Genomic DNA, 26,698 nt, shown 5'->3' with positions numbered 1-26,698 from the left:
TAAATATTAAGATTAGGTAACATCCAGCACCAGACTCATTTTCAGTTCGTGAAAGGTGGTGTGTCCCCTATACTTCAGCCAAGAAGTCCAGAAATACTGCTGCTGATAGGTTACAACACAGAGCAACATACTAAAGATTACAATTTTATTCATCTAAGTTTAACATGAGGCTATATTAACGGCAAACTTATAGTGTAGAGCTTGGACTGATCAGATCCATAATAAAACAGATCTTATTGTCTTACTTGAGATTGTTACATATACTGCATCTGTGCTAACAACAGGGATGTAAACACAGGTATGATGGAAAAAGAAAGAGCTACCCAAAGTGACAGCGCCATATCGCCATTGGTCCATACTCAGATCATTAATAGAGAGACTAATGTTAAGCAGTAAATTGTGTTTATTTTTTTTAGAATTAGAGATGGTAACAACTGAATTGATGGGAAGTTAATGTCTATATATACTAGTAGTTCATTCATGTCCCCAATCTCTCTGAAACCACCCTCAGGCTGCCTCAGTTAGTTCAAAATCAAATACTGTCCAAACTACTCTATTAAAATAGGTATAGTCATCAATAAATTACTGTTTGCACTAAAGAAGCTCCTCTCATGTTGCACAAAACTATTATTGTTACACACCACTGCTCTGGCTCTAGTCACTCTTAGGTACAAGTAGTTTAGTCCTGACAGATTTCCTGATCTGTTCAGCTACATTGTGTTTTAATGACTGTGGCAACTTTCTGCTTGTATATTTCTGACAATGTGCAAACAGGACATGCACACTCCTGCTACCACAACTCATTTATTTTGTGTACAGGATGCATCGAGTTTATCCTTTTTTCCCCAGCTTTTTCTGAAAAAGTCACAGTGGGAACATGTGCTCTACTGACTTCACCCTAGTTGTAACATCTAGCTTAAGCTACATCCACCTCTAATACACCTGATACCTGCATTCAGCTGCTGCACAACAACTGTGTCCTTTTCATCACAGTCATTTTGAAAACCAAAGTATAGTTGATTCTGTTAGCGAAATTACAGGATGACTATAGTAAGTTAATTTATCAACATTGTAAATCTATGCTGTAGCATTTCACGTCAGCACTTCTTGCATAAATGAGCTTGTCCAAAGATGCAGTGGAGACTTTACTGATCAGTCAGTACAGTGGAGCGTCATGTTCATTCATTTGCATGAAGTCATTGGATATCTCCTTTAAATGTTCCTGCTTTATAGAACCTAGCTTTAAAGCCTAAAAGGTGTAGTACCTTTACTGTACAGTAGGTGCGGACCATTTCCTATTTAAAAACTAGCAATTTGATTTGTTTCTCTGCTTGTTTTGACATTTTTATTTACATTATTTGATCTTTTTAGTTTTAGTTTTTTTCTTCTTTGCTAAAACCAGCTGGAAGTAACTTGGGGTTCAGTGTTTTGCCCAAGGGTACTTCAACATGCGGACAGAGGGCCCAGGAGCAGAAGTGCAACCATGAGGCTGGTGGACGATCCACTGTTGCCCCCCGAGGCACAGTTGATCACTTTGTTTTCATTTTAAAGCCTATGAAAAAAACATTTAAAAAATTGACCTGTTCCCTCAAAATATTGGTCTATATTCAGCATGACAGGGTTCACAGTTTAGCAACACTTCATGTGGGGCAGTATTCAATGTTTTCCTCACTATTATTAGCACTCACTGTCCTTTCTTTTTGAATTTTAATCAGCTGAGCACAGGAGGACAAAGTGAACAGGTCTGATAACTTATGACTCATTTTGCGCTAACTCTTATCAGCTCTCTCAGTGTTCATCAAGGACAAGTTAAAAAACGTGATTTCACTGCGGACCCACATGGTAAATGATGAGAGCTGTTCATTTTGTTCACCTGCAGGGGGGAGCAGAACACCACTACAGCTTTATTCTGGCTAACATTTATCCATCCATCCATCCATCCATTATCTATACACCGCTTAATCCTCATTAGGGTTGTGGGGGGGCTGGAGCCTATCCCAGCCGACTTATGGCGAAGGCAGGGGACACCCTGGACAGGTCACCAGTCTATCGCAGGGCCACACTTAGAGACAGACAACTAAGCACACTCACATTCACACCTACGGACAATTTAGAATCACCAATTAACCTCAACGTGTTTTTGGACCTTGTGGGAGGAAGCCGGAGAACCCGGAGAGAACCCAGAGAGAACCCACGCTGCACGGGGAGAACATGCAAACTCCACGCAGAAAGATCCCGGTGCCCCCACCAGGACGCGAACCGGCAACCTTCTTGCTGCGAGGCAACAGTGCTAACCAACTCTGCCACCTTGCAGCCCCCGCTAACACTTATGCACTCAGCAAAACAGAACACATTTACAAAGCCCTATAACCTTATTTATTTTATGTCTCTAAATGTGCCTGCTGCTCTTTGACGATGGATGTGAGACGTTACTTTGCAGCTGACACAGCCTTCAGTTCAAACCTCTCTACAACAACTGATGCTCTTTGTGGCTTTTGGGTTTACATGTAATAGATTTTCTTTTTAGAATCAGAGCAGTAACTGGTTCGAAGATTTTTGTTGGATTGTGTATCTGCATCAGTTTATCCCTCATCCTGGAGTTCCCTAAAGACTGTCCTCAGTGCAGATCAGATGAATGATAGAAACCAAGACCATTCTTTGCAAACACATTCAAAATGCAGAATATGGGCATTTGCATTGAAGAGCTTGTGGTGTGGAAGTGGTAAAGCCAACAGTAGGTGCTATATTGTGTATATAGTGTCAGTCCCATAGAAAGGTATTTTTGCTCAAAAAATTCACAGAGTCTGCATTGAGATTATGTGACACTCAGAATGTTCACAGAAATCCAGGACAATGTGGATCATACTGAGCAGCAGGTGAAAATTCCCAGACTGTCCAGAGATACTCTGCAAATTGAATGTTCTTGTTTGGATCTTTCTTACTGGGACATCCTGTCCAGGAGTTGTGTTCAAGAAAAACAGACAGAAATCCAATACTATGTAATAAGTTACGTACCGTGTAAGAGCCTTATTAAAGGATAAATAATTTGACTAATTCTTTTTTGTTTGTTTGTTTCAAATGTAGAAACAAACCTGCACAAAAGTGCACAAACTAAACAGTCTTCCTCTGCTGATGAAGATCATGTGATATTAATTTGTCTGCTGCTGGTTCCAGGGTCAAGAATGATTTTTGAAACTGAATTTTAAGGACAAAAAGTCCTTGAAATGCGAAGGAACAACAAAAGTGAAATACCTACAATTCCATACATACTAACAACACTATGATGGCCTGCTTTTATTAAAAAAGACAGAAGTACTAGGAGCCCCACTGCAATCAAACTTAGGCTCCTGTTACACTCAATCTAACGATCCGTGTCTTCCTGTCTTACTGATGCTAAATGGCTGAGTTGGTGCTTCTCTGTTACCTTTTGTGTCATTGAGGGGATCCATGTGTCGGTAGATGTAGCCCTCCAAGTAGGTGTGGAAGCGCGGTGTAGGGGGGAAAAAGGCCAGACAGATGGCCATTAGCTCCCAGCCTCGCTCCAGGCTGTCATAGCGGAAGTTCTCTGTGGTTTGACGACACAGCTGGATGTAGAGCTCATCACGCAGCCCCTGGTTACTCCAGCCACGAACCACCACCTGACAGAGACAGCACAGAGCCAGCTGACTGGAAGACTACAGCTTTCATTCTTTTGAACATAGTTTCTTAATGATGGGAAATTCATCACTGCAGTTGTTGGTTTGGTTTTATGATCAGTTTGGAGGCTGCTTTTAACACTTTGCCCACCTCATTTTTATCATTGAGGGCACACTAAATATTTGAGACACTCATTCTAATTAGTGACACGGATTCCCTACAGAGGTCTTGCAAAAGCAAGTCTACACAGGAGGCATTTCAGTCATGTTTTCAGTTGTTGTTGACACAAGAGATGCTCACACTCCTACTTGAATCTTTTCAACTCTGTTTACATCTTTATTCTTCCTTTTTACATACCTAAGTACAGTGACTGCGTGTTAAACTCTGAGCACTGCCAAAATGTAACCTATGCTGCGTAATGACATGGGTAAAATATCTAATATTTATTTTTAGACTGATATTGCAATTTAATTTGCAACATAATTTTATAAAGTCAAGATAGTATGAGAAGTGTGACTGTCACACAAGGATAATGACATGAATTATTGAAGCCACTGACAAGTCCCGGGGTGCACAATGTATGTTTGAAGTTGCAGTCTTTGTTTCTGAATGTGATTTTGATTTTAAATGGACAAATGTCCAGCCCTACTGCATAACACCACTGTACATATTCCACATCAGTTTTTCTCAGTGAAGATGTCTTACTTGGCTGAATATGAAGTGTAAGGTTCAGACCAAGGGAATTATGGAAAAGTAAAATCCCTACAGGAGGATACCAGGGTAGTACATTAATCCCTTCTGGATAGTGAGAATGATGGCATCTGGAAGAGTAACACATTTGAGGAGGAGAGACCTTCAGGTTAGATTCAGGCTGTCCACTCACCTCCAGAGCCACACAGAGGGGATCAGCCTTGGAGCGGCGGTCTCCCATGTAGGTCTGGATGAGCTTAAAGATGTCCACTGCCTCCTTCTTCACAGTGCGGTCTGAGGTCACAATCATAGGCTTCTTGATGGGCTCGCTGCTCCAGGCCAGCATGTTGGCAATAGACACCTTTCTTCTAAACAGACCCTGAGAACAAGCAGGGGATGGAGAACAACAAGCAATGGTTGGGTTCTATACATTTTTGATAGAAGTGAAACATAAGGTGGTTAGTTTGATTGGATTTGAAGTGTTACCAACTGGAATATCAAGAGATCAACACAACCAAGTGAGGCTGGTTGGAAGGCTACATCCTAACCCTAATTCAAGTATAATATGTAATTTAAATTGCAATATTAACAGTTAAAAATACATACCTTGAATCAAGTATTTAACATTTTTTGTTAAATCGGTAAATGTTTACAGATAAAGCTATTATGTAAGTCTCATAGTCTACTTTTACATGGCAGCCATGCCTGCATCAGCAAATGATAAATGTAAGGACAGCAAGAAAAACAATATATCCCTTTTTGTGCTGCCCCAGTGTGAGTACTGATCTAATCCCGCCCACCCCTATAACAACTGAGCCATGTTGAAAGTCAACAATGAAAGTGCTCAGAAAAAGGTAAAATAATATGGCAACGTCTTTTGCTGTGGAACACTTGTACTCCAGAATAAAATATGAGAAGACACTGCAGAACAAGGAACACAAAAGATTATTTTAGAAATGCTAAAAACAGAAATACCAACAAAGGATGCAACTAACAGGACAAAGAGACAGATGTGTCACATCCTTGCGAGTACCTGTGTGTGTTTGTTGAAGTGCTTGGATGCCCAGTTCTCAATGTCGGTCTCTGAGGAGGGCTTCCTCAGGGTGAATTCTGGGAAAATGCCACAGCTGGCACTTGGCATCATATTCCTGGCATTTCGACTGGCTTCAAACTGCGCACAGGCTCCAAGGTCCTCCGACTGACAGGTGAAGGCAGGGAAACCAAGAAAGAAAGAGGGAGAGAGGAAACAGATGATGTAGTTCATGTCTGTACTTCTGCTACAGAACATTTAGAAAGCTTCTATAGCACACAGAGTGAGCTGACTAGCATTAAAACTGATTTGTTAATATGTAAAGCCCAACAAGGCTATTTCAATAAGAGTCCATTTATGCCTAAGTGCCTTGATTGAAATAACAATTTAAAGTGACAGCTGTGTATCAACAACACATAATACAGGAAAAACTTTCTGAAGACAGTCATGAACATCACATCATGAAGACACGTGAGTCTTTGCTACATTTTAATGAAACTGGCCCAGAGAAAGATTCACTGTCATCTTTTTAGTTCTGTTAATACTGAAAAACACTTTAAATGTGAGGGTTTTTAGGTAAGATCTTAAGTGAGTAGAAGCATATTTCAGCAATATGAGTTCATATTCATATCCAGTTGTGTCCGACTCTAAGAAGAAAATTTGTAATTTCTGACCCAAAAGCAGCTGAGCATTAAAACAAGGAAACATGTCTACAGTTCTGATAGTTCTTGTGGTGAAGGGAGGTAAATCAAAACACAATGTGTCAACCTCCAGCTGATCCAAAATGCTGTAGTCAGAGTTATGGCTGTAAAATCCAGGATAGAATTTAAAATTCTGCTTCTGACATATAAAACGCTCAATGACCATCTTGTCTTAAAGACCTTATTGTACCATATCATTGTAACAGAACCCTTCACTCTCAGACTGCAGGTCTACTTGTGATTCCAGAGTTTCCAGGAGTAGAATGGGAGGCAAAGCTTTCAGCTATCAGGCTCCTGTCTTATGGAATCAGCTCCCAGTTTTTGGTTCTGGGGGCACTTTTAAGGTTAGGCTTAAAACTTTCCTCTTTGACAAAGCTTATAGTTAGTGCTGCTCAGGATCACCTGAACTGTCCCTTAGTTATGTTGCTATAGCTTTGGACTGCCGGGGGATTCCCATGATATACTGAGCTCCTCTCCTTCATTTCTTTGATACAGTTATATATCACCATTACATATCATTAAATTGAGTTGCTCTCCTGTAGTTCTACTTTTTGTCCTGTCTGCAGGTATCTGTGGCAGTTACTGGTAAGCTCGTCCAGTCATGAGGACATAAGATGTGTCATCCATTCAGCAGTTGATAAGACTTCACATGACAGTTAAGACAACTGAGGTCCATTTTTCTAGTCTACCACAACATGTATCCTCAAAACTCTGAGGTCTTTGTGATGGTGCTGTGAGTGCAAGGTGGACAGTAAAGGTGACCATTACTTCAGTGATAATTTATCTAAATCTACCAGTATTTTATTAATATGATTAGTTTTTCTGAAATTTTATAGGAGATTTAACATTTTAACATTTATATATGTGTGTTTTGCATGAATACTGAGATTTATTCAAGACAATCTATTCCCATTTAATTTTTGGTTGAAGGAATAATTTGTTTTGGTGAATACAAGTGTTGAGTAAATGGAAGTCACTCTGGTTTCTGTGTCAGTTTCACAGCTGGAGTCAGGATGTAGTGATCCCAGCTCAGGCAGAGGGAAACAGCTAATTCACCCTCCAACTCCCCTAAAGCCCACTAATGAACACGTGATCTATCTAAAAAACTCATCCAAAAAGAAAGTCAATAAACACCTTTTCAAAAAAGATGCAAATACATTGTGGCTCTCTTCATATATTTTGCTGTGCTTCACTTTTTGTCTGAGGTCAGCAAAATACATGTGAAATAATTCCCCCATCATAACCTTGTTTGTGGTTTACAACATGTAGCTCCCATAACACTGGCTGCAGTTTTACAACTATTGTGGTATTTTGAGTCCTTCTCTGTTGCTGAATAAAAGCCTCTTCTCTCTCCTCTGTCCCTGCTCATTCAGCTTCCATTCTGTCTATCCTCTTTCCACTTCGTCTACTGTCATTCTTTCTCTTCTTTCAAGGTGGATTCTGCTGGGCAGATTCCTCCCTTCACGGTCTCAGCTTTAAACTGTAGCATTGCATTGCAGAATTTAAAAAGAAAGAGAAAGTGAGAGGAAATAAGAGTGGGAGCAGAAAGAGATGGGGAGGTGAGCGACAACCCATTTTCCTCTTGGCTAAGGGTTTCCCAGTGCTCCTATCTTCTCAGGGCCTCTGAGGGTAAAGCCATATGTCATAGCAACCAGTGCTTATGTGCTCATTTCATGCCTGCCTTTTTATCACACTTAAACAAGCTAAACTTTTGTCAACACTTACCAGTTGAATTACTGCTGTTTAGCAGCTGTAGTTGAGTTTAATAAGACCTGGGTTAACTTAGTCTGAATATTTTCCACTCATTCACCATCAAACAAACAAGAGCTTTTACTGTGAAGGAAAGTGAGTTGTGACATATTTTGTCTCGGGTTAGCCAAAAGTCCTTCATTAAAAGCAGAACTATTCTTAATTGATTGCTGAAAGACATGAAAAGATAAGGACAATTGACATTTCAAAGTTTATTTAGTAGTTGTAAGGGGTTTTCAGTCATACTATATCACATATTCAATCAATAGATAGAATTTCCCAGTTGCCATGAGAAATGACATATTTCAATTTCCTCTTTTACTAAGTGGCATCACTGGGCACAGGTTCTGAGGCTCTCTGACTGACATGTAAAGTGATATTTCCATGAAAACTGGGCCGTTGCCTTTGCTGATGAAGCCCATGTGTGGTCACAGATATCTTCTAGGACTTCTACTAAAGGTACTGTGAGGTGAAACTGTTTCTCAGCTGCTGTTTCTAAGTTCTAGAGTGAACTTTTAGAGCTGTTGGACTAAATATGTGGTCAGTGAAAAAGTAAATCAGTAAAATCGGATCCTGTTTTTACTTGAGCTTAGATAATTCTTGAATTAAGGAAAATGAACAACGTGAAGCATGTCTAGCACTGGATGTATTATGACATGATTTGTATGAACTGTCTTGGAATGTTGTATTTAAAAGTACATTTTCCAGGAAAAATGAAAGTTTTGAGAAATAATGTCCATCTTTACTGATGTGACGGTTTAGAATTACAACAGCTAAAAAAGGCGCAGGAACAACATCTGCTCATCCTTTGTGTTACATGTGGATCTATGTGTGCGTGCTCCCTGAGCATGGTGCTACTATAGGGAGTATCTTTCTGAACTATGCAGCAGTGTAAGTGTTATATAAGCGAATCTCAGGCTCAGTAGGCTTACATCAAACATCCATGGTTTCCACCAGGGTGGGGCCGTAACACAGAACAGATCAGATGTGACTGGGCCATGTGCTGACAGTGTTTGTGTAGGTGTTACACTGTGAGTGATGGCTGCAGTTCAGGTAAGATTTCAGCTCTCTCTGTCTGTCTAGCTTATCAGATGCTTTCATTTGTGACAGATAGATGATAGTATAACCCCAACAGAACCGCAGAAACATCTGAAAATTATAATCAGGTTCCTGTTTTTCTTCAGAATTTTGTCTGATCATATTTACAGCTGCTGAGATCCAGCAACCCTGACATGTGGTCTGACTGATCCAGCTGTGCACTCATCCATGTGCCAATCTTATGCATTTTAACTGAAACAGCAATATGTGCAAAAATGAAGGGGTTTCCACATTCTGTACACAATTTGTACAACACATTTTAACATACTAGACATTCTGGATGTGAACTGTATTAAAAATACAGGAATTACAATAAAGCCTTTGTTTTGCATAATAAGGTAAGCATAACTGATAGGTCCTGATAGCCTAAAATAAAAAGTAAAAACGATAAAAAATTTGATAGTTTTGTCAATTATTATGACATGCTACTCATTAATTAAGACATGAGCACTCAGATAGTTAGAAACAACAAGCTAACTACGAATATAAAACTCATTAGTAATGAATAAAGTGGAGCTGTTCTGTTGCCCTAGGTTTGAAAACAGACTCCGAGCATGCATACCTGTGAGGGGTGGAGGTAAGGCTCAGGGGAGGCCAGGTTGGTCTGAACAGAGAGGCTTTTCTCCAGCAGGGCCTGGGGGAAACCCAGTCGATCAAATGTGCTTCGTTTCCAGTGGTGGCCATCACTCTGTGCCAGCGCCTCGTCCTCACTGAAGGCTCTAACCACTGGTCCCGGTAACGGCAGAGGCACCGCTCCATCACTTTCGTAGCCATCTTTGGAACCGCCAACCTGGGCCATCCCTCCTCCCTGCCCAGAGTCCCAGCTGCTCCGCTGTTTCATCACTTGCTGGGCCTCCCATGCCAGTCTGGCCTGGGCCAGCATCGCCTCAGATGCAGTACCTGCCAGCTCCCCCTCTCCACAGCGCGCCAGCTCCTGGGGGAGGGACGGTTTGCGGCTCTTGCGTTTGCGGTTTCCACCGGGAGAGAAAGCCCCAGGCCCGGCAGTAGAGGAGGAGGAGAGGGAGTGGGTCTGGCTGGATGTCCAGGATATGGAGTCCTCATAAAGCAACCTCTGGCCTCCCTCTCCACCCTCCGCACTGTAGTCCAGCAGTAGGCGTGGGTCCCTGATCAGAGACTGGCTGTGCTGCAAAGTGTAGGACCCCCCATACGAACCACCATAGCCCCCAGTAGTACCATAACGCAGCAGGCGGTCTGCAGTCTTGAAGCGAGGGCTGGAAGTTGACTGCTCCACATACACCAGCTGCTTGACATACTCCTTTCCCACAGGACTGTACTCCAGGCTCTGGGTCTTTTCCGGACACTTCTGCCTGGTCAGAACCAGCTGGCCGTAGGGAGACTGGCCCTGCTTGGGAGAGTGGTAGAGGGGGGCTGACGATTTGCGAGCAGGTGACTTGCCAGTGCTGTAGAAGGAGGCGTCAGAGAGGTGCATATCAGTGGGAGGCTCTTCGTAGATGGGAGGGGGCTGGTACTCTGATGGCGGCTCCTCGTACAGGGGCGGTTCATAGGCGTAGCGGGGTGATGGGGGCTGGGAGTCGGCTGAGGAGCGCCGGTGGGTACCGGCGCCACCCAGCTCAGCCCGCTTCAGGAAGGGAGACTGACGGCGATCAGCATAGAGGACAGGTGAGCCATCAGGTTCTGAAGGAAGGTTCCCTCCAGAGGAACGTCGGGCTCGGGACATGGTGCCCCCTCCTGGAGGAGCACCGGGGGTGGGGGGGTCACAGGGAGAGTAACCATTTCCCTGATGGGCCAAGAAGCTGGGCTCCCTGTCTGTCACTTTGATTAGCATTCGTTCCTTTGTGCCAGTGTTCCACCTGAAGGGAGATGTCCTGACAGAAGAGGAGAGGAGAGAAGACAGAGACCGGTTTCACCATCACATGTAGATGCCGCAACACTGCACAGTCATGAAAAAGGGGGTTTGTAAACCACAGTCGAACAATGATGCCAACTCTACACAAGCGGGATAAGGTATGAGAACTGGGGGAGGGGGAGGCACGACAGAAACATTACATTCCTATCTGTGGCTGGGGCTGGCAAAGTACTGTTGTTTTTAAATCATCTTGGTTCATTGAAGCACTGCAAAAGGTTTTAGTGACAATAATATTTAATGTGCAGGCACTGCCGCAGCTAAAATCCACCAAACAGCAGCCAATGGCAACAACAGACGTTTACTTCATCAGCTCACATTCACTCACTCATTGCGCTCATTGAGCAGGCCCTCCCATTCTGCTCGTCAGGAGAGAGGAGGAGGGAGAGCAGTGAGGGATGAAGAACAAGAGGTGAACTGGGTGAGAGGGATGGAAGTGTGAAATCGATTGCAGCATTGGCCACCCTTGTTTTGCAAATACTATACAGATGCATCCCCAGGGCCAGTGCTCAATAGTGGCAGTGTGTGTGTTTGTGTATTTGTCGATGTTAATATGTGTGTGTGTATGTGTGTGTGTGTGTGTGTGTGGGTGTGTGAGACGGGTGTGTGAGACGGGGGGGGGGGGGGGGGCTGCATTAAGCATAACAGGGCTGTGCTAGCATGTAGTGCAAACTGTTCCACACTCCAACCCACTTCTTCCCTCCATCAATCCAGTCACCTCTTTGCTCTAAAACTTCTCCTTCTCATGTGTCTTTCCATTCCTATTTTTTATCCACCATCCTGTTCTCTCCTGCTTCTTACTACACAGTGACTGTTGTTCTTTTTCTCCTTATTCTTAAATTATTCATGATAATTTGACCTTCAAATCAATTTACACATTGCCTGCCTGTTCCAATCTGTCCCCATCTGTCTGTCTGTGCCACTGCAGCATCATCATCCTTCCTCTCATTTTACTTCAACTACAAACACATTTCTATTGCTCCATCAGCTCAGAGTCATAGAGACATTCTACAAAGAAATCCTATTGTGGACAGACACTAGCTTTAAGTGTTTGAATGTTTATTGGGTCACCACTACTGTTTAGTACTGAACACAACTGTAGTTCTTCACTCACTTTCACTACCATTAATTTGGATTCAAAGAGAAGCTGCTTCTGTCAGTTTATGTAAAATAGGGGAGAATTTTTCTATGTTGGTAAAATTATGGAATCATGGACAAATGCATCAAACTGCATTCAAGATCCAAAGCACATGCTAAAAGTTAAAAGATGCATATTCATAACCTCATTGCCACATTTACCAACACATTCTTCTGTGACATAAAAGAAAAGAAAAGAAAGGTGGAATCCAACATTAGTGCACCATTTAACCTAGTGCACACTTCAACCAAAATGATGGTCAGTGTATTTCCTCTTGTCAGTCTCCAAACAGAGCAGAATGCAAAATGTATCTGACAGTTTGGTTGATATAGTGACTAGTTGCACTCCTAGCTCTAACACTGACTCGTCTGCAAATCATGATGCATGTCTTACAAAGATTTTCGTACCCAAGGGTTCAGAAAAGTGGATGGTGTGACAATTAGCATGATGGCTTTCTGTCTTTTTGACTTTCCAGTTTCCTCATCCTCTCAAATTTCAACACTACAAAGATGGTTGGCACCTGGTCAGCTGTAAAAACTGGAACCAAAATGAGCACAAAAAGCACAGCATTAATTCACTGAGCTTTTGCAAGGGAGTGCACTGATCAGAGGCATTCCTCTGAAACAATATCAGCTATTCCTTGCACAGTCACTATGCACCCTCATGAAATATAAGCCACATCAGTCTGATTATATAGGCTTTTTTGTTCTTTTCTTTCTGCCTTTAATTTATTTGTAAGAATTAGAATACAACATCTGGAACTAATTTGTTCTTAAATGCTGTCTTAGGATGCTTAGGACCTGTGATCACTGAAACACCTGTGATTTCCAGTTAGCCTAACTGCATAAACATGCTTGTAAAATGATCTCTCGCAATGATCTCGCAAAAAATCTGACTGTGATACTTCACAAAGACGGAAAAGGATCCAGGAATATGAAAGACCAACTAACAATCAGTCAGTTACAGCAGTAATCAGGAGGTGTAAAATGAGCCACTGGACCGCTGGCTAGCGGCACAGTTGACATCCTCCGACAATGACGCCACAGATCGTGCACCACCAGCACAATTTACCTCTACAAAAACAGATAGGTAAGCGTTTTAGACTTGGTACATGGGTTATCAAAGGAAATTAGAGTTTCTGATACAGCACAGATAATGTGAAGGACAGTGCACAACATGAAATACATAACATAAATGACATTCAAAAAAAATGCCCTGCTTAATCTTAAGCACGGTGATGGCAGCGCGCATAGACGCAGTGGCCACTTCAGGAGACAACAAAAATGAACGTTTTAAGTGTCTTGTCTATCCCAGACATTCTTTCCACAAAACTTGTGGCTGGGAGACTTTGTTGGGCGTCGGGACAGTGAACAGCACTGGAATTGCGGCAATAGGTTGTGATTTGGACAAACTACACCAACAAGGAGTCCAATCGGAGACTACGCCGGCAGTTATCCAAGAGGGAAGGAAGCGCAAACGGTATGAACTTAAACAAAGGAGGAGGAAGAGAGCCAGGATCCATGCTAAAGGCGAACTGTGTGTTTGCTTTAAGAGAAACATGGCTCCATGACACCATCCCAGATGGACATACAGCTGGAGGGGACAACATTATTCCGGGTGGACAGACAGACAGACAGACAGCTAGCTAGCTCTGGGCAGCATCTGCGGTTTCACCATCGTCACACCATCGTGTGTGTCTTTGTGTCCCAAAAGACCTACCAGGACCTGAAGAGGTTTGCCATATTCAACGAATGGTGCCGTGCATGGATGCTGCGGCCTCTTCAGGAGGCAGCGACAGTGAACGTTCCGCAAAACTTGCTGGTTAAATAATCCTGAAGAAACGTTCTCTCATCCTGCATGTACTACTGTGTATGTACAACAAAATGACAACAAACTTGATTTGATTTGAAAACTGTTATTTTCCCAGGTTATTAAATTAACCTCCATAATGTTAGGAGTGAGCTCCGAGTTTACAGGAAGTGGATCCAAAATGCGACAAGGGAGACAAGGTCAATAATAAGAGGGTTTTTATTCGGGGAAGGAGTGAGGACACCAAGGAAGCAGGGGGGGGAAGTGCCGATGCATGCTGGTCTTCGTGAGAGGAGGTGAGAGGGCCTATGGGCGGCTCCAGCGGTGTGCTCCAGTGCAGGGGGGGGGATCCGTGTTTCGGGGAGAGGGTGCTCGTGGTGCTTGGATCCAGTGGGGGAAAACCAAAGGGCTGCTGCTGGTGGTTGGCTCGAGATGGCTGGGCTGGGGAGACGTCAGGCTGAGGAGACTCTGAAGGGAATGCCGAAACGAAGAGGTCAGCATAAAACAAACAAATAACAAGCACGAGAACTCGAGATGAAGCATGGTCGATCTACCGCTCGTAGGGGAGTGAATCCTCGGGCGCCACATCATGGGGAGAAGCCAATTTAAGAGGAGTGCTGATTATGATGCGGGACAGGTGTGGTGGAGAGCGAGTGAGTCCTCCTCGACCATGCCCCGCCCAGCCTGAAAATGCAGCGCACACAGCAGCGCGGCAAAACACACAGGGAAAACACTACCAAAACGAAAGCACAAGACTCGACACTCCTGGCGTCCGAACAGAGTATGTGGAGACTAATCCAAAACAATTCAAAACTCGTAAGGATGGCCCAGAGGCTGGTCGGGCAGGAGGCCAACAGCGGAACCCATCAGGAGGCCGCCGACAGATGAGATGGAGACCCTCGGGCAATCGGGCTGGAGAACCGCAGTGGAGGAACCCATCAGGAGGCTTGCGACGGACGAGACGAGACCCTTGGGCGGCCGGGCTGAAGCCCGGAGACGACGGAGACAGGATCCCTCTGGAGGCCGGACTGGGGCCAGGAGTCGGCGAAGGTGGAGCCCCCCTGGAGGCCGGACTCGGGCTGGGAACCGATGAAGGCGGAGCCCCTCTGCAGACCGGACACGGGCCGGGAGCCGGTGAAGGCGGAGCCCCTCTGGAGGCCGGACTCGGTCCAGGAGCCGGCGAAGGCGGAGCCCCTCTGCAGACCGGACACGGGCCGGGAGCCGGTGAAGGCGGAGCCCCTCTGGAGGCCAGACTCGGGCCAGGAGCCGGCAAAAGTGGAGCCCCTTTGGAGGTCGGACTCGGGCCAGGAGCTGGCGAAGGCGGAGCTCCTCTGGAGGCCGGACTTGGGCCATGAGCTGGCGAAGGCGGATCCCCTCTTGAGGCCAAGGCTCAGGAGCATGAGAGGCCAGGGCAATGTTCTCTGCCAGCGGGACTGTCATCCCACTCTGGCAGGTCCCAGCATCTTGAGACGGCATCGGCCCACTCGGAAACAGGATCAGAGGCGGTGTCGACCCGCCCGGAAACAGGATCAAAGGCAGTGTCGACCTGCTCGAGAACAGGATCAGAGGCGGCATCGACCCGCCGGGAAACAGGATCAGAGGCAGCGTCAACCCACTCAAGAACAGGAACAGAGGCGGTGTTGATCCGCTGGAGGACAGGAACAGGATCAGGAATCGGCTTGGTGGCGGCGTTGACCTGTCCAGGAACTGGAACCGGCTCGGTGGCGGCGTCGACCCGTCCAGGAACAGGAGCAGGAACCGGCTCAGTGACGGTATCGACTCGTCCGGCAACAGGAACTGGAACCGGCTCGGTGGCAGCATTGACTCGTCCGGGAACAGGAACAGGGTCAGTGGCGGTGGCGACCCACCCGGGAACAGGAACCGGCTCGGTGGCAGCGTCAACCAGCCCAGGAACAGGAGCAGGAACCGGCTCGGTGGCAGCGTCGACCCGCCCGGGGATGGCCAGGATGCAGGACCGGTGTGGTGGGAGCGGCGGGACCTCCGCGACGTTCGGCAGCGGCGAGGTTTTGGCGCTGGGGAGCGGCAAGGCATGACGCCACCGGGAGCCACGCCTCCTCCTGGAACGCCCTCCAGGAAGCGGCTCCCTCGAGTCACAGTGGCCAGGCTCAGTGGGGTTGTGATGTGCTAACAAGGGGAAATCAAAACTCAACTTGGCCGGAAGATTTCTGCGGGACTGAGAGCTAGAGAAAATGTCTGTCTTGCTCACCAGGATGCTCTCTCTCACTGGTGAGCCAGATCTTTTAGCTGTTCCGAGCACTGGACGACGCAATATCCCGGTTGTCCACAGTACAGACACAACAGCTGCTGCATGCGTCACTGGCGCTCCGTAGGGAAACCAGCTGCATAGGCTCCTCCTGCGACAGAGTAGAATTCTCCGGCGATATCATTAGTTTAGGAGCAGGGAAATCAAGGTTCATGGGGGGAAGAGAGTCTCTCCCCAATAAGACCCTCCGAACCCGTGCTGCTCTCTCTCTCCTTCTTTCTCGTAAGCGATTATCAATTTTAAGTCAAGGAAATTAATTCATTGAGCGAGGTAGGCTCGTCCCGAGATGCCAGTTCATCCTTTAATTCTTCTGATAGATTACGGACAAAAAGGGTCCTAAAAGCGGGCTCATCCCACTCACACTCGGCCGGCAGAATTCAGACAGAGACAGAATAATCCGCAGCGGACTGTGACCCTTGTTTGCAGGCAAATAGGCGGTTTAACGCCTCACTCCCTTTAACGGGATGATCAAAAATCTTAATCAATTCAGTTGTAAACAAAGTATAAGAACTTAAAATGGACGACTGTTTTTTCCATAGGGAAGTGGCCCACTGAGCTGCTCTTCCCCGTAACAAATTCACACAAAATGCTATTTTAGCTTTGTCGGAATTATAGCGGGACGGCTGGAGATCAAACACTAATGTACAGTTTAACAAAAACTGGTTACACAAACCTTGTTCCCCCGAATAAGGTTCGGGCAAAGGAACTCTAGGTTCTAACAGAGGAGAGGGCGGTTCAGGGACGGAAGGGTTACTCACTCGAGTGGTAGCGCTAGCACTCTGGCTAGGTGCTGCGAGGGTGCTCATCTGAGCGGTCAGCTGTAACACGCTCTGCGAAAGCTCTTGCAGCGAATCCATTGCGCTTGCCAACATGTGGTCATGTCTGGAGAGGAGGATCGCTTGAGAACCAATCGCTTCCTTGAGGGTGTCGGGGGTTGCTGGGTCCATGTTTGGCCAGAGGATTCTGTTAGGAGTGAGCTCCGAGTTTACAAGAAGTGGACCCAAAATGCGACAAGGGAGACAAGGTCAATAATAAGAGGGTTTTTATTCGGGGAAGGAGTGAGGACACCAAGGAAGCAGGAGGGGGAAGCGCCGGTGCATGCTGGTCTTCATGAGAGGAGGTGAGAGGGCTTATGGGCGGCTCCAGCGGTGTGCTCCAGTGCAGGGGGGGGGATCCGTGTTTCGGGGAGGGGGTGCTCGTGGTGCTTGGATCCAGTGGGGGAAAACCAAAGGGCTGCTGCTGGTGGTTGGCTTGAGATGGCTGGGCTGGGGAGACGTCAGGCTGAGGAGGCTCTGAAGGGAATGCCGAAACGAAGAGGTCAGCATAAAACAAACAAATAACAAGCACGAGAACTTGAGATGAAGCATGGTCGATCTACCGCTCGTAGGGGAGTGAATCCTCGGGCGCCACATCATGGGGAGAAGCCGTTTTAAGAGGAGTGCTGATTATGATGCGGGACAGGTGTGGTGGAGAGCGAGTGAGTCCTCCTCGACCATGCCCAGCCTGAAAATGCAGCGCACACAGCAGCGCAGCAAAACACACAGGGAAAACACTACCAAAACGAAAGCACAAGACTCGAATCCACACATAAAATCATTCATTAAAAATCTGGCCATGATCTTCGAGTGAAGAAAAACTGAATCAAAAAATCAGTTTTATAAATCAGTCTCTCTGTGGATCTACCAAAATACTGGCAGACAAGATGACTCTCAGTCTGCAGAAGAATGGCAAAAGAGGAATATTCCAGCATGATGAAGCAAGAACCACTATAACTATAGTGGAGAATAAAGGCATGGTCAGCAGGTGTGTTGTGTGTGTTGTGTTTTTGAAAAATTCAATTCAATCCGGGGACTGGGCAAGACCAAGTACAAAAAGCATGCTCACCGATCAAACAGGGTTGTTTGGCTGCCAATAGCAGGGTTCAGACTGACTGTAGCTCTGCGTAAAAAAAAATGCAGCTCGACATTCATTTGACTGGAAGCCCTGTACTGACACAACAGGGGTGCCTACAGAGAAGGGTCTGACAAAAACATCCAGCAAAAAGGTTTGACCGAGCTAACCTTTAGCTGGAATGCAAAGTAATAGTATCTGCCACAGTGGTCAATCAAGTATGTGGCACTTTTCATGTACTTTCTTCTTCCTGATCTCTTGTCCTTCTGTCCATCCTTTATTATTGCTGCCCTCTTCTTCACGATTTGTCCCTCCCTCCCTTAACAGAATCCTTGGTGTGCAGGGAGGGAGAGATGTGTAGAGGTCAATAGCTCACATCTGTCAGGGAGGAAGATGTGGGATCTCTGACAAACTGCCTGTCCTGCTCTCCTTAGCATTCACTCTCTCCTGAGACTGTCTTCAGACTGACACTCATCCTCCTCACTAAGCAGACAGCCGTCTGCTAAAAGTCATATTGATAAAGCAATATGGCCAAAGAATACCATGCCATTTGAGTTCATGTTCAGTACTTAGTAGAAACAGATCATATCTGAATGCAGGGAGTGTGCAGGTTTTACGAGGCTCCTCTGGACTACCATGCTGGACAGATAAACCAGCTGACATCACCATCATTAGACTGGATCTTTACACTGGACTGTTTTCATACCAAAATGGTTTCACTTTCAACCCTTCTCACCACAACCAGTCGAGGCAGATGGCCATCATCCCTTCTGTTCTTTGTTAGGTTTTATTCTTTTTTTCATGTTCCCTCCTCACTGTCACCAAGTGCTTAAGAGGAATGTTGGTCCTGTGTGAAATGCTTTGAGATGACTTCTGTTATGATTTGGTGCTATTTACAGAGAACTGAACTGAAACTACTGTACACGCAGAAAGTGTGTGCATGACTTCACTAGAATGCATGTATACGTTTCTATTTTACTTGCACCAAGCTGAGCAACCACCAACTGCGGCCTTTCAAGCTGCCTTGGCACAGTACTAATGTTTTTCTTTTTCTTTTATTTATTTTTGGGTATTTGTCGAATCTTTATCAAAGTGCAGTTGAGGAGGGATAGGAAAGGTGGAGGAGAAGAGAGGGGAACAGACATACAGCAAGACTCACCACGGTTCTCAACGTATCCAGGGACTGATGCCCCTATTTATGGGTCGCCCGCTCAACCACCAGTTACTGGGTTGTTTAGTGTTTAGTGGGACAACACAGCACAGCAAAGGCTATTGCATGGTTTCTGGATAGCCAATGCAGAGTCATACTGCAAAAGGTACACATCAGTGTACTAAGAGGACAGTTGCATTGCCCCTCATACTAAACACAGAAATACACACAGGGTTCCTGCGGGTGTTTCTGAAAGGCTGTGACTTTGCCCTTTTCACAGGATATAGCAGCTGGTTACAGGTTGGGCTGTAGCATCTGTTACTATTCCAGATGTGCATGAAGAGCACTGTGCTCAGGATTTCTAAAGAATTTGGAATTTCTCACTGTGTCTGGGCTCCATCAATGGAAGGTGTGCTCAAGTCAAAGCACCTCCACAGTCCAGCAGTGACTACTTATAGCTCTCAATGAGTTATAAAGGTGTGGACAACTGAGAATCTCCTCACACAGTCTGTCCTCAAAACAAACATCTGTTGGAAGTGCCTGCACACAAACATCTGCTGAGGGATCAACATGGATTCTGGCAAGCTTGCACTGATGGCAACATTTATATCCAAATAGCCTTGCAGACATGCACAGAAAGCATGAACTGGCCTAAAAAGGGGGTGATTATGAAGGTTGTGGTGCTTGTATCAAACAACAGTCATTCTGGCTGTGTGTATTATTTAAAACCACTGACAGTAAGGGAAAAATATCACAATCTGCCAACTAAATCATTACCTAACAATTTCTTCACCAATATGTTTGTAAAGGTGTGTAATAACATGCCTTAAAATGTTGAAGTTCAACTCCCATGGGAAACCCTGGAAAAAAGCTGCTCAATTTAGGGTACCGATAAACAATTGACGAAAAATAGATAAAAAAAAAAAAATCAGGCCTCAAGTAACTTATGAGGGTCAAATCAGAGGTTTTTCATGATTCTGAGTTGATTGTTAGCATTTATATTTCCCCAAAAACACTCCATTGTTAAAAAAGGCTACACTCACGTTTACATTTACATTCACAGTTGATTTTATTTCACATACTTATATACTGCTCAAAAAAACAAAAAAAAAGAGGGAACACTAAAATAACAAATCCTAGATCTCAGTGAATGAAATATTCCAGTTGAAAATCTTTATTCATTACATAGTGGAATGCATTGGGAACAAATTAACACAAAAATTATCAATGTAAATTTAAATTATTATCCCATGGAGGTCTGGATGTGGAATCATACTCAAAATAAAAGTGGAAAATCACATCACAGGCTGATCCGACTTCAGTGGAAATTCCTCAAGACAAGTCAGAATGAGGCTCAGTAGTGTGTGTGGTCTCCACGTGCCTGTATGACCTCTCTACAATACCTGGGGCATGCTCCTGATGAGGCAGAATGTTCTCCTGAGGGGTCTCCTCTCAGACCTGGATTAAAGCATCATCAACTCCTGGATAGTCTGCGGTGCAATGAGACATGATGTCCCAGATGTGCTCAGTTGGATTCAGGTCTGGGGAACGGGCAGGCCAGTCCATAGCATCAATGCTTTCATCATGCAGGAACTGCTGACACACTTCAGGCACATGAGGCCGAGCATTGTCATGCATCAGAAGGAACTCAGGGCCCACTGCACCAGCATATGGTCTTACAGTGGGTCTGAGCATCTCATCCTGTTACCTAATGCCAGTCAGGGTACCTCTGGCTAGCCCATGGAGGGCTGTGCGGCCCTCCATAGAAATGTCTCCCCACACCATTACTGACCCACCAAACCGCTGGAGAATGCTGCAGGCAGCAGAACATTCTCCGCAGCGTCTCCAGACTCTGTCACGTCTGTCACATGTGCTCAGTGTGAACCTGCTCTCATCTGTGAAGAGCACAGGGTGCCAATGGCCAATCTGCCAATCTGCCAACCTTGGTGCAGGGCGACTGGCAAATGCCAGTCGCCCTGCACAGTGTTGGGCTGTAAGCACAAGCCCCACTTGTGGACGTCAGGCCCTGAGCAGAGACATGCATACTAGTGGCATGCTGGAGGTCATTCTGCAGGGCTCTGGCAGTGCTCCTCCTGGTCCTCCTGCACAAAGGAGGAGGTAGCGGTGCTGCTGCTGGGTTGTTGCCCTCCTACGGCCCCCTCCACGTCTCCTGGCGCACTGGCCTATCTCCTGGCCTCCTCTCCTCCAGGCTCTGGACACTGTGCTGAGAGACACAGCAAACCTTCTTGCCACAGCTCGCATTGATGTGCCATCCTGGATGAGCTGCACTACCTGAGCAGCTTGTGTGGGTTGTCGACACCGCCTCATGCTACCTCTAGGGGTGAGAGCACTGACAAGATGCAGACGTGACCAAAACATCATCAAGAAAGGACGAGAACAGAGACATGGTCTGTGGGCACCACCTACAGATCCCCTCCTTTATAGGGGTTGTCCTGCTAACTGCCTCTCATTTCCACCTGTTGTCTGTTCCGTTTGCACAACAGCAGGTGAAATTGATTCAGAATCAGTGTTGCTTCCTAACTGGATAGGTTGATTTAACAGAAGTGTGATTGACTTGGAGTTACATTGTGTTGTTTAGGTGTTCCCTTTATTTTTTTGAGCAGTGTATAATACTCAGAGTTATTTCTTATTCAGTGTCAGAAGCTTCTAGAGTCATTGTCTATGTCTTCTTCAGGCTCAACAACATCATGACTGCAATTTCTGCATGTAATGCCTTTACAGATTCCACAGGCCAAGATGCACATGACCCCATTCATCTTGCAGCTGGAGATGTCCATGTCCCCTGCACATGTTTTCTGCACATGTTTTGTGCAGGGGACATGGATGAGTACATGGACATCATCCTTGACTATCCATGGCTCCTGAGGAGCTGCTGAAGTTACAAGCTGTCATTGTCATAGAGATTGCAGCAACCAGCAGTGCAGGAAGAATGGGGTCACGTGCATCTTGGCCTGTGGTGTCTGTAAAGGCATTATATGTAGAAAGTGCAGTCATGACGTTGTTGAGTCTGAAGAAGACATAGACAATGACTCTAGAAGCTTCTGACACTGAATAAGAAATAACTCAGAGTATAATATAAGTATGTGAAATAAAAGCAACTGTGAATGTGAATGGAAAGTGAGTGTGGCCTTTTTCAACAATGACATGTTGGTGGTGAAATGTGAATGCTAACAATCAACTCAGAATCATAAAAAAAAAAAAAAAAAAAACCTGATTTGACCCTCATAAGTTGCTAAAGGCCTGATTTTTAAAAAAAAATCTATTTTTCGTCAATCGTTTATGTGTACCCTAAATTGAGCAGCTTTTTTTCAGGGTTTCCCACGGGATTTGAATTTCAACATTTTAAAGCATGTTATTACTCACCTTTACAAACATATTGGTGAAGAAGTTGTTAGGTAACGATTTAGTTGGCAGATTTGTGAAAAAATCTCATAAAATGCCCTTACTATGACCAATTAGTGCCTAAACATCCAGATTTTTTCTTTACTCATACTCTCTCAACAACTTGTAAAAATCATCAGCTGGTCAGCAGGTCATTAGAGTGGTAATAAAATGGCTGTGCCCTTCCAACAAATCTGTGTGTTTCCATGTTGTTCTCCTTGAGCTACAGACAGTGGGTAATTGTCTCTCAGAGCAGTGATTTGCTGTTCCTCTGTGTACACAACACTAATAACTGGCAAGAACCATGCGTTCATTCACACACTGTGTTCTCTCTCTTTCTCTCTCTCTCTCTCTCTCTCTCTGTCTCTCTCTCTCTCTCTCTCTCTCTCTGTCTCTCTCTCTCTCTCTCTCTCTCTCTGTCTCTCTCTGTGTGTGTGTGTGTGTGTGTGTGTGTGTGTGTGTGTGTGTGTGTCCTCTTGCTGAAGCAGAGAAGACATTTACAGGACACTGTGACCCCAGCCTGGCATATCCACCAATCACTGTAGACTGCAGCAGAGGGGAGTGGAGGAGGGGACTGCTGAAGGTAAGAGAGAGACAGACAAACTGAGTGTCGAAAGAAGTGAAAGGCTCTGAAGGTAAGAGAGAAAAGAAATGAATGGACAGTGACAGAAACAGAAAGCAAGGGAAGGATGATAAGACAGAAAGAGATGCTCAGGAGAGGATGAGAGAACTGTCACTTAAATGTGTCAAGGCTAGTTTTAGGTTGATAAGCCCCCTCTCACAAATTCAAAAAATCCAGACACTCCCACTACTATACTACTGTGCTATTAGTACTAACAATCACAGCATCGTGCTCTGTATGTCTCAGAGTCTTTAGACTGTCTACAGTGGTGGAGGTTGATTTCTGTCTTTATTTGCATGGCACTACCATGTGAACAGAATTACTTGAATTTTTGGAGAGAAATGCAAATATTATAACAACTGTTACTGGAGGAAGTTTATCAGACTTTGTGCAGCTCCATCTTTACACAGCTCTTCACATATACATTACACTCAAACACATGTATACAGACCTGAATGTAAGAGTGATGTATGATTTCCAGAACAATAAATTGGTGCCTGTTGGGTAGACTGCTAGTCCCTATCAGTTGAGCAGCAGCCTTACCTGTCTGCGTCCTCTCTGTTGCCCTGTTTTTCAGAAAGCTCCTGGTCGAGGGAGGAGGAGGTGCTTCCCTCTCGGCTAACTCCACTGTTCCGTCCTGGACTGTTGTCTGCAGACGCTCTTCCTCCTCCCCCTCCACCTGCCGGACGGGGGTTGGTGGGATCTGTGTGCTGCTTCAGAGTCTGCAGCTTGGCCAGTGGGATGATGTCGCAGCCCTGAGGTCGGTGCCACACTGTCCGCTGGGTGGAGGCATTGTAATAGTAGAAGCGAGAGGTGTTGGGGTCAAACAGCTCCCACCACTGGTTGTCGCCAGTCCGCTTGATGCAAACACCTTGTGGAGGGTCCCACACGCACTCGCCTGTCAGCAGATTGGCGTACATACGCTCCCGCGTGCGGGGCTCGATGATCTCCACCCATTCTAACCTGCAGGGGGAGAGTTCAAAACAAGACTTTTAACAATGCTGCTGGAGCTTCACGACTGCAAGGGTTGGGTTAACTGCATTCTGAAAATGGACCACTCAGGAGCAAAAAAACAGAGCAACTTGAAAAACAAGCTGAAACACTTTGATTTAGCAACAACATGCAACATCTTGCTGCTTCCCCTTTCCCAAAGTCAACAATCGGAGCATATAGCTATCGAGAGTCTAATGGGAAATAATAAATATTCTAGGAACTTTCACCTGTCTGGTACTGCCTTCAAAAAACCTTGCAGGTAAAAAACACGATATAACATGTCTACACACAGCTACTGTCAGACACTACTGAGGAACAACAGCATTTAAAATGTTTCCATCAATCACCACTGTAATGTGATTAAAGCCACGATACGATTAAAGCAGAGACCCTGTAAATACCATAATGTGATTATGCTTTTAATCCAATTATGCAGATATATAGGGTGCGCTCCGATTTCAACTGTTCCTCAGATGTGCCCTCTTTCTTAATAAAATGTACACATAGACCAGCAGCTGAACCTGTGCCACTTCCAACTTCCTACTGTGATGATGACTCTATGTATTAAAACATAACTGCAACTAACATGTTCTAGAGCCAAAACAGCCCAAACTGTACAAACAATGCAGTGCAAGCAGTCCTCATGGCCATCACATACACATACTGTATGTCAATTGATGTGCAGTCATATTACAAAGACAGACTCTTAATTAACTCTCTTGCTGTGTGGGCTCCAATGGCAGGTGCCAACATTTATTAGACACCCAAACATTTGGTGTGCTATGATGCTGACAGAATTCCGTAGAAAAAAATGTAAGTCTGCACAGTTAAATGACCAGTTGATGACTATGTCTGATACCACACGTGTCAATGAGCAACTACAGTAGGTGCTAGGTGAAGGTGTGTTAGCAGAAATGAAAGACAAAGTTCATGATTTAATTTGTATACAACCATCAACAGCTATGAGTTATAGTATTCTTGTGAGGTAAGGAGTCTGCCATGTTGCCACGCCATGTTTCTACTGTAGCCCAAAATGGACAACCAAACATTGACTCTAGAGCTACACCTTTAGGCGTCCCAACAGAATGAAGTTGACACTACCGAGTACTGATTCACATTGATCAATTGAAGAGTGCATCTGGGTGAGAGGGCGGAGGATGTACTCAAGAGAGAGACAACAGAGCTCTCCTCATGCACACTCTGACACATGTGCAGGAGGAAGGATTGTTGTTGGCTTTTCTACACAGAACAGAATCAACTTCATGAATGGTTAGTATCATGAATCCCTCCTCACAAATGTGTTCTAAATTAACACTTTCAACCTAACTCTGATCAGTCTATCTGTTCTTAACCCAGCGCTGCAGAAGACCCAACCTCTCTAGATCGGTTACTCCTGACTGTGGCAGGAAGCCGTCTTGTTGAAGAGTCTTTAACGTAGGCTGGTTCATAGCTGCTAACTAGCATTTACTGTCCAGATCAATTCTGCAGTGAAGAGAAAGACAGAGACAGAGAGACGGCATAACATCATAATGTTGCTTAAACCAAGGCAACAAACCTAGTCCATACTGTTACACTGAGATTTGGGCTTGCCGACACTGGCAAATAATAAGAAGAAAGAAATGAAGCGGGAACAATAGGTGCTTGCTGCAGCAAGTAGGGTGCGAGGACCCCTTGCCCTGCGGGCAAGGACCCTATTGTTCCCGCTTCGTTTCTTTCTTTGTTCCTATTATTATTTTCCTGACGAACGCGTTACCCTTAATTTGACCCCCTAAACACTCTCAAAAACTCACCAAAATTGGCACGCACGTCCGAATCGGCGAAAAATTTGATAAAATGAAAAAAAAAAAAACAATAAAATGTTTTCTAGCACCACCTAGTTACAGAAAAACACACTAAAATGGCCCTAGCGCCCAGTAGGAATGTTCCATAGAGATCAAACCAACACCAAAACGTTCGTCTCAATGAGACCCACAAATCTCGTGCGGACACCCCTGACCTATCTCAAACAGGAAGTCTTTGCCTTTCAAAGTAAGAAAATTATCTTGTCTGACACCGCAAATCGTACCAACTTGAAAATCGCACAGGAGACAGAGAAGGCCTTGATGTACAAAAGTTCTGAAGGGATCTGCCAATTTTGGTGTGTTTTTGAGCGTGTTTAGGGGGTCTAATTAAGGTTTTCACGTTAGTCAGGAAAATAATAAGAAGAAAGAAACGCAGCAGGAACAAGGGCTGCTTGCTGCAGCAAGTAGGGGTCCTTGGACCCTAAGAAGAAGAAGAAAGAAAGAAAGAAACGAAGCGGGAACAATAGGGTCCTTGCCCAACAAAGGATCCTATTGTTGCAAGTAGGGGTCCTCGGACCCTAAAAATATTCTGTTTTTACACACATTTCGTGAAAAACTGTGGCAGTATGGGAGAGAGAAAGTGAGTAAAACTCTCAGCTCTCTCAGCCAGGGGCATGAAGAACGATGACATCATCACCTGCAGCTTTGATCCTGATTGGCAGCTCAGTGCAGCTGGTCATGTGACTCACTGACAGTCTGAGGCTGAGGATCCTATTGTTGCAAGTAGGGGTCCTCGGACCCCTAGAAAAATGGCTCCTTCAACTTAAAGCAGGTTTAAAT

General features: G+C 45.2%; 1 protein-coding gene across 1 annotated transcript in view; it reads right to left on the bottom strand.

Annotated features, from left to right (window-relative positions):
- The window catches only part of arhgap39 (Rho GTPase activating protein 39), a 113,605-nt gene that overhangs the window by 7,062 nt on the left and 79,845 nt on the right, over nucleotides 1-26,698 (bottom strand). The window contains exons 2-6 of the mRNA XM_008277324.1: nucleotides 23,628-24,047; nucleotides 9,467-10,751; nucleotides 5,360-5,524; nucleotides 4,520-4,705; nucleotides 3,425-3,638 (exon numbers count right to left, since the gene is read on the bottom strand). Coding sequence (XP_008275546.1) covers nucleotides 3,425-3,638; nucleotides 4,520-4,705; nucleotides 5,360-5,524; nucleotides 9,467-10,751; nucleotides 23,628-24,047 — 2,270 coding nt within the window. The remainder of the gene's footprint in view (nucleotides 1-3,424; nucleotides 3,639-4,519; nucleotides 4,706-5,359; nucleotides 5,525-9,466; nucleotides 10,752-23,627; nucleotides 24,048-26,698) is intronic.

Source organism: Stegastes partitus, unplaced genomic scaffold, assembly GCF_000690725.1.
Source record: "Stegastes partitus isolate 25-593 unplaced genomic scaffold, Stegastes_partitus-1.0.2 Scaffold95, whole genome shotgun sequence".
Lineage (NCBI taxonomy): Eukaryota > Metazoa > Chordata > Actinopteri > Pomacentridae > Stegastes > Stegastes partitus.
Note: the sequence above shows the minus strand (reverse complement) of the source record. Positions and strands in the feature narration are given on the sequence as shown.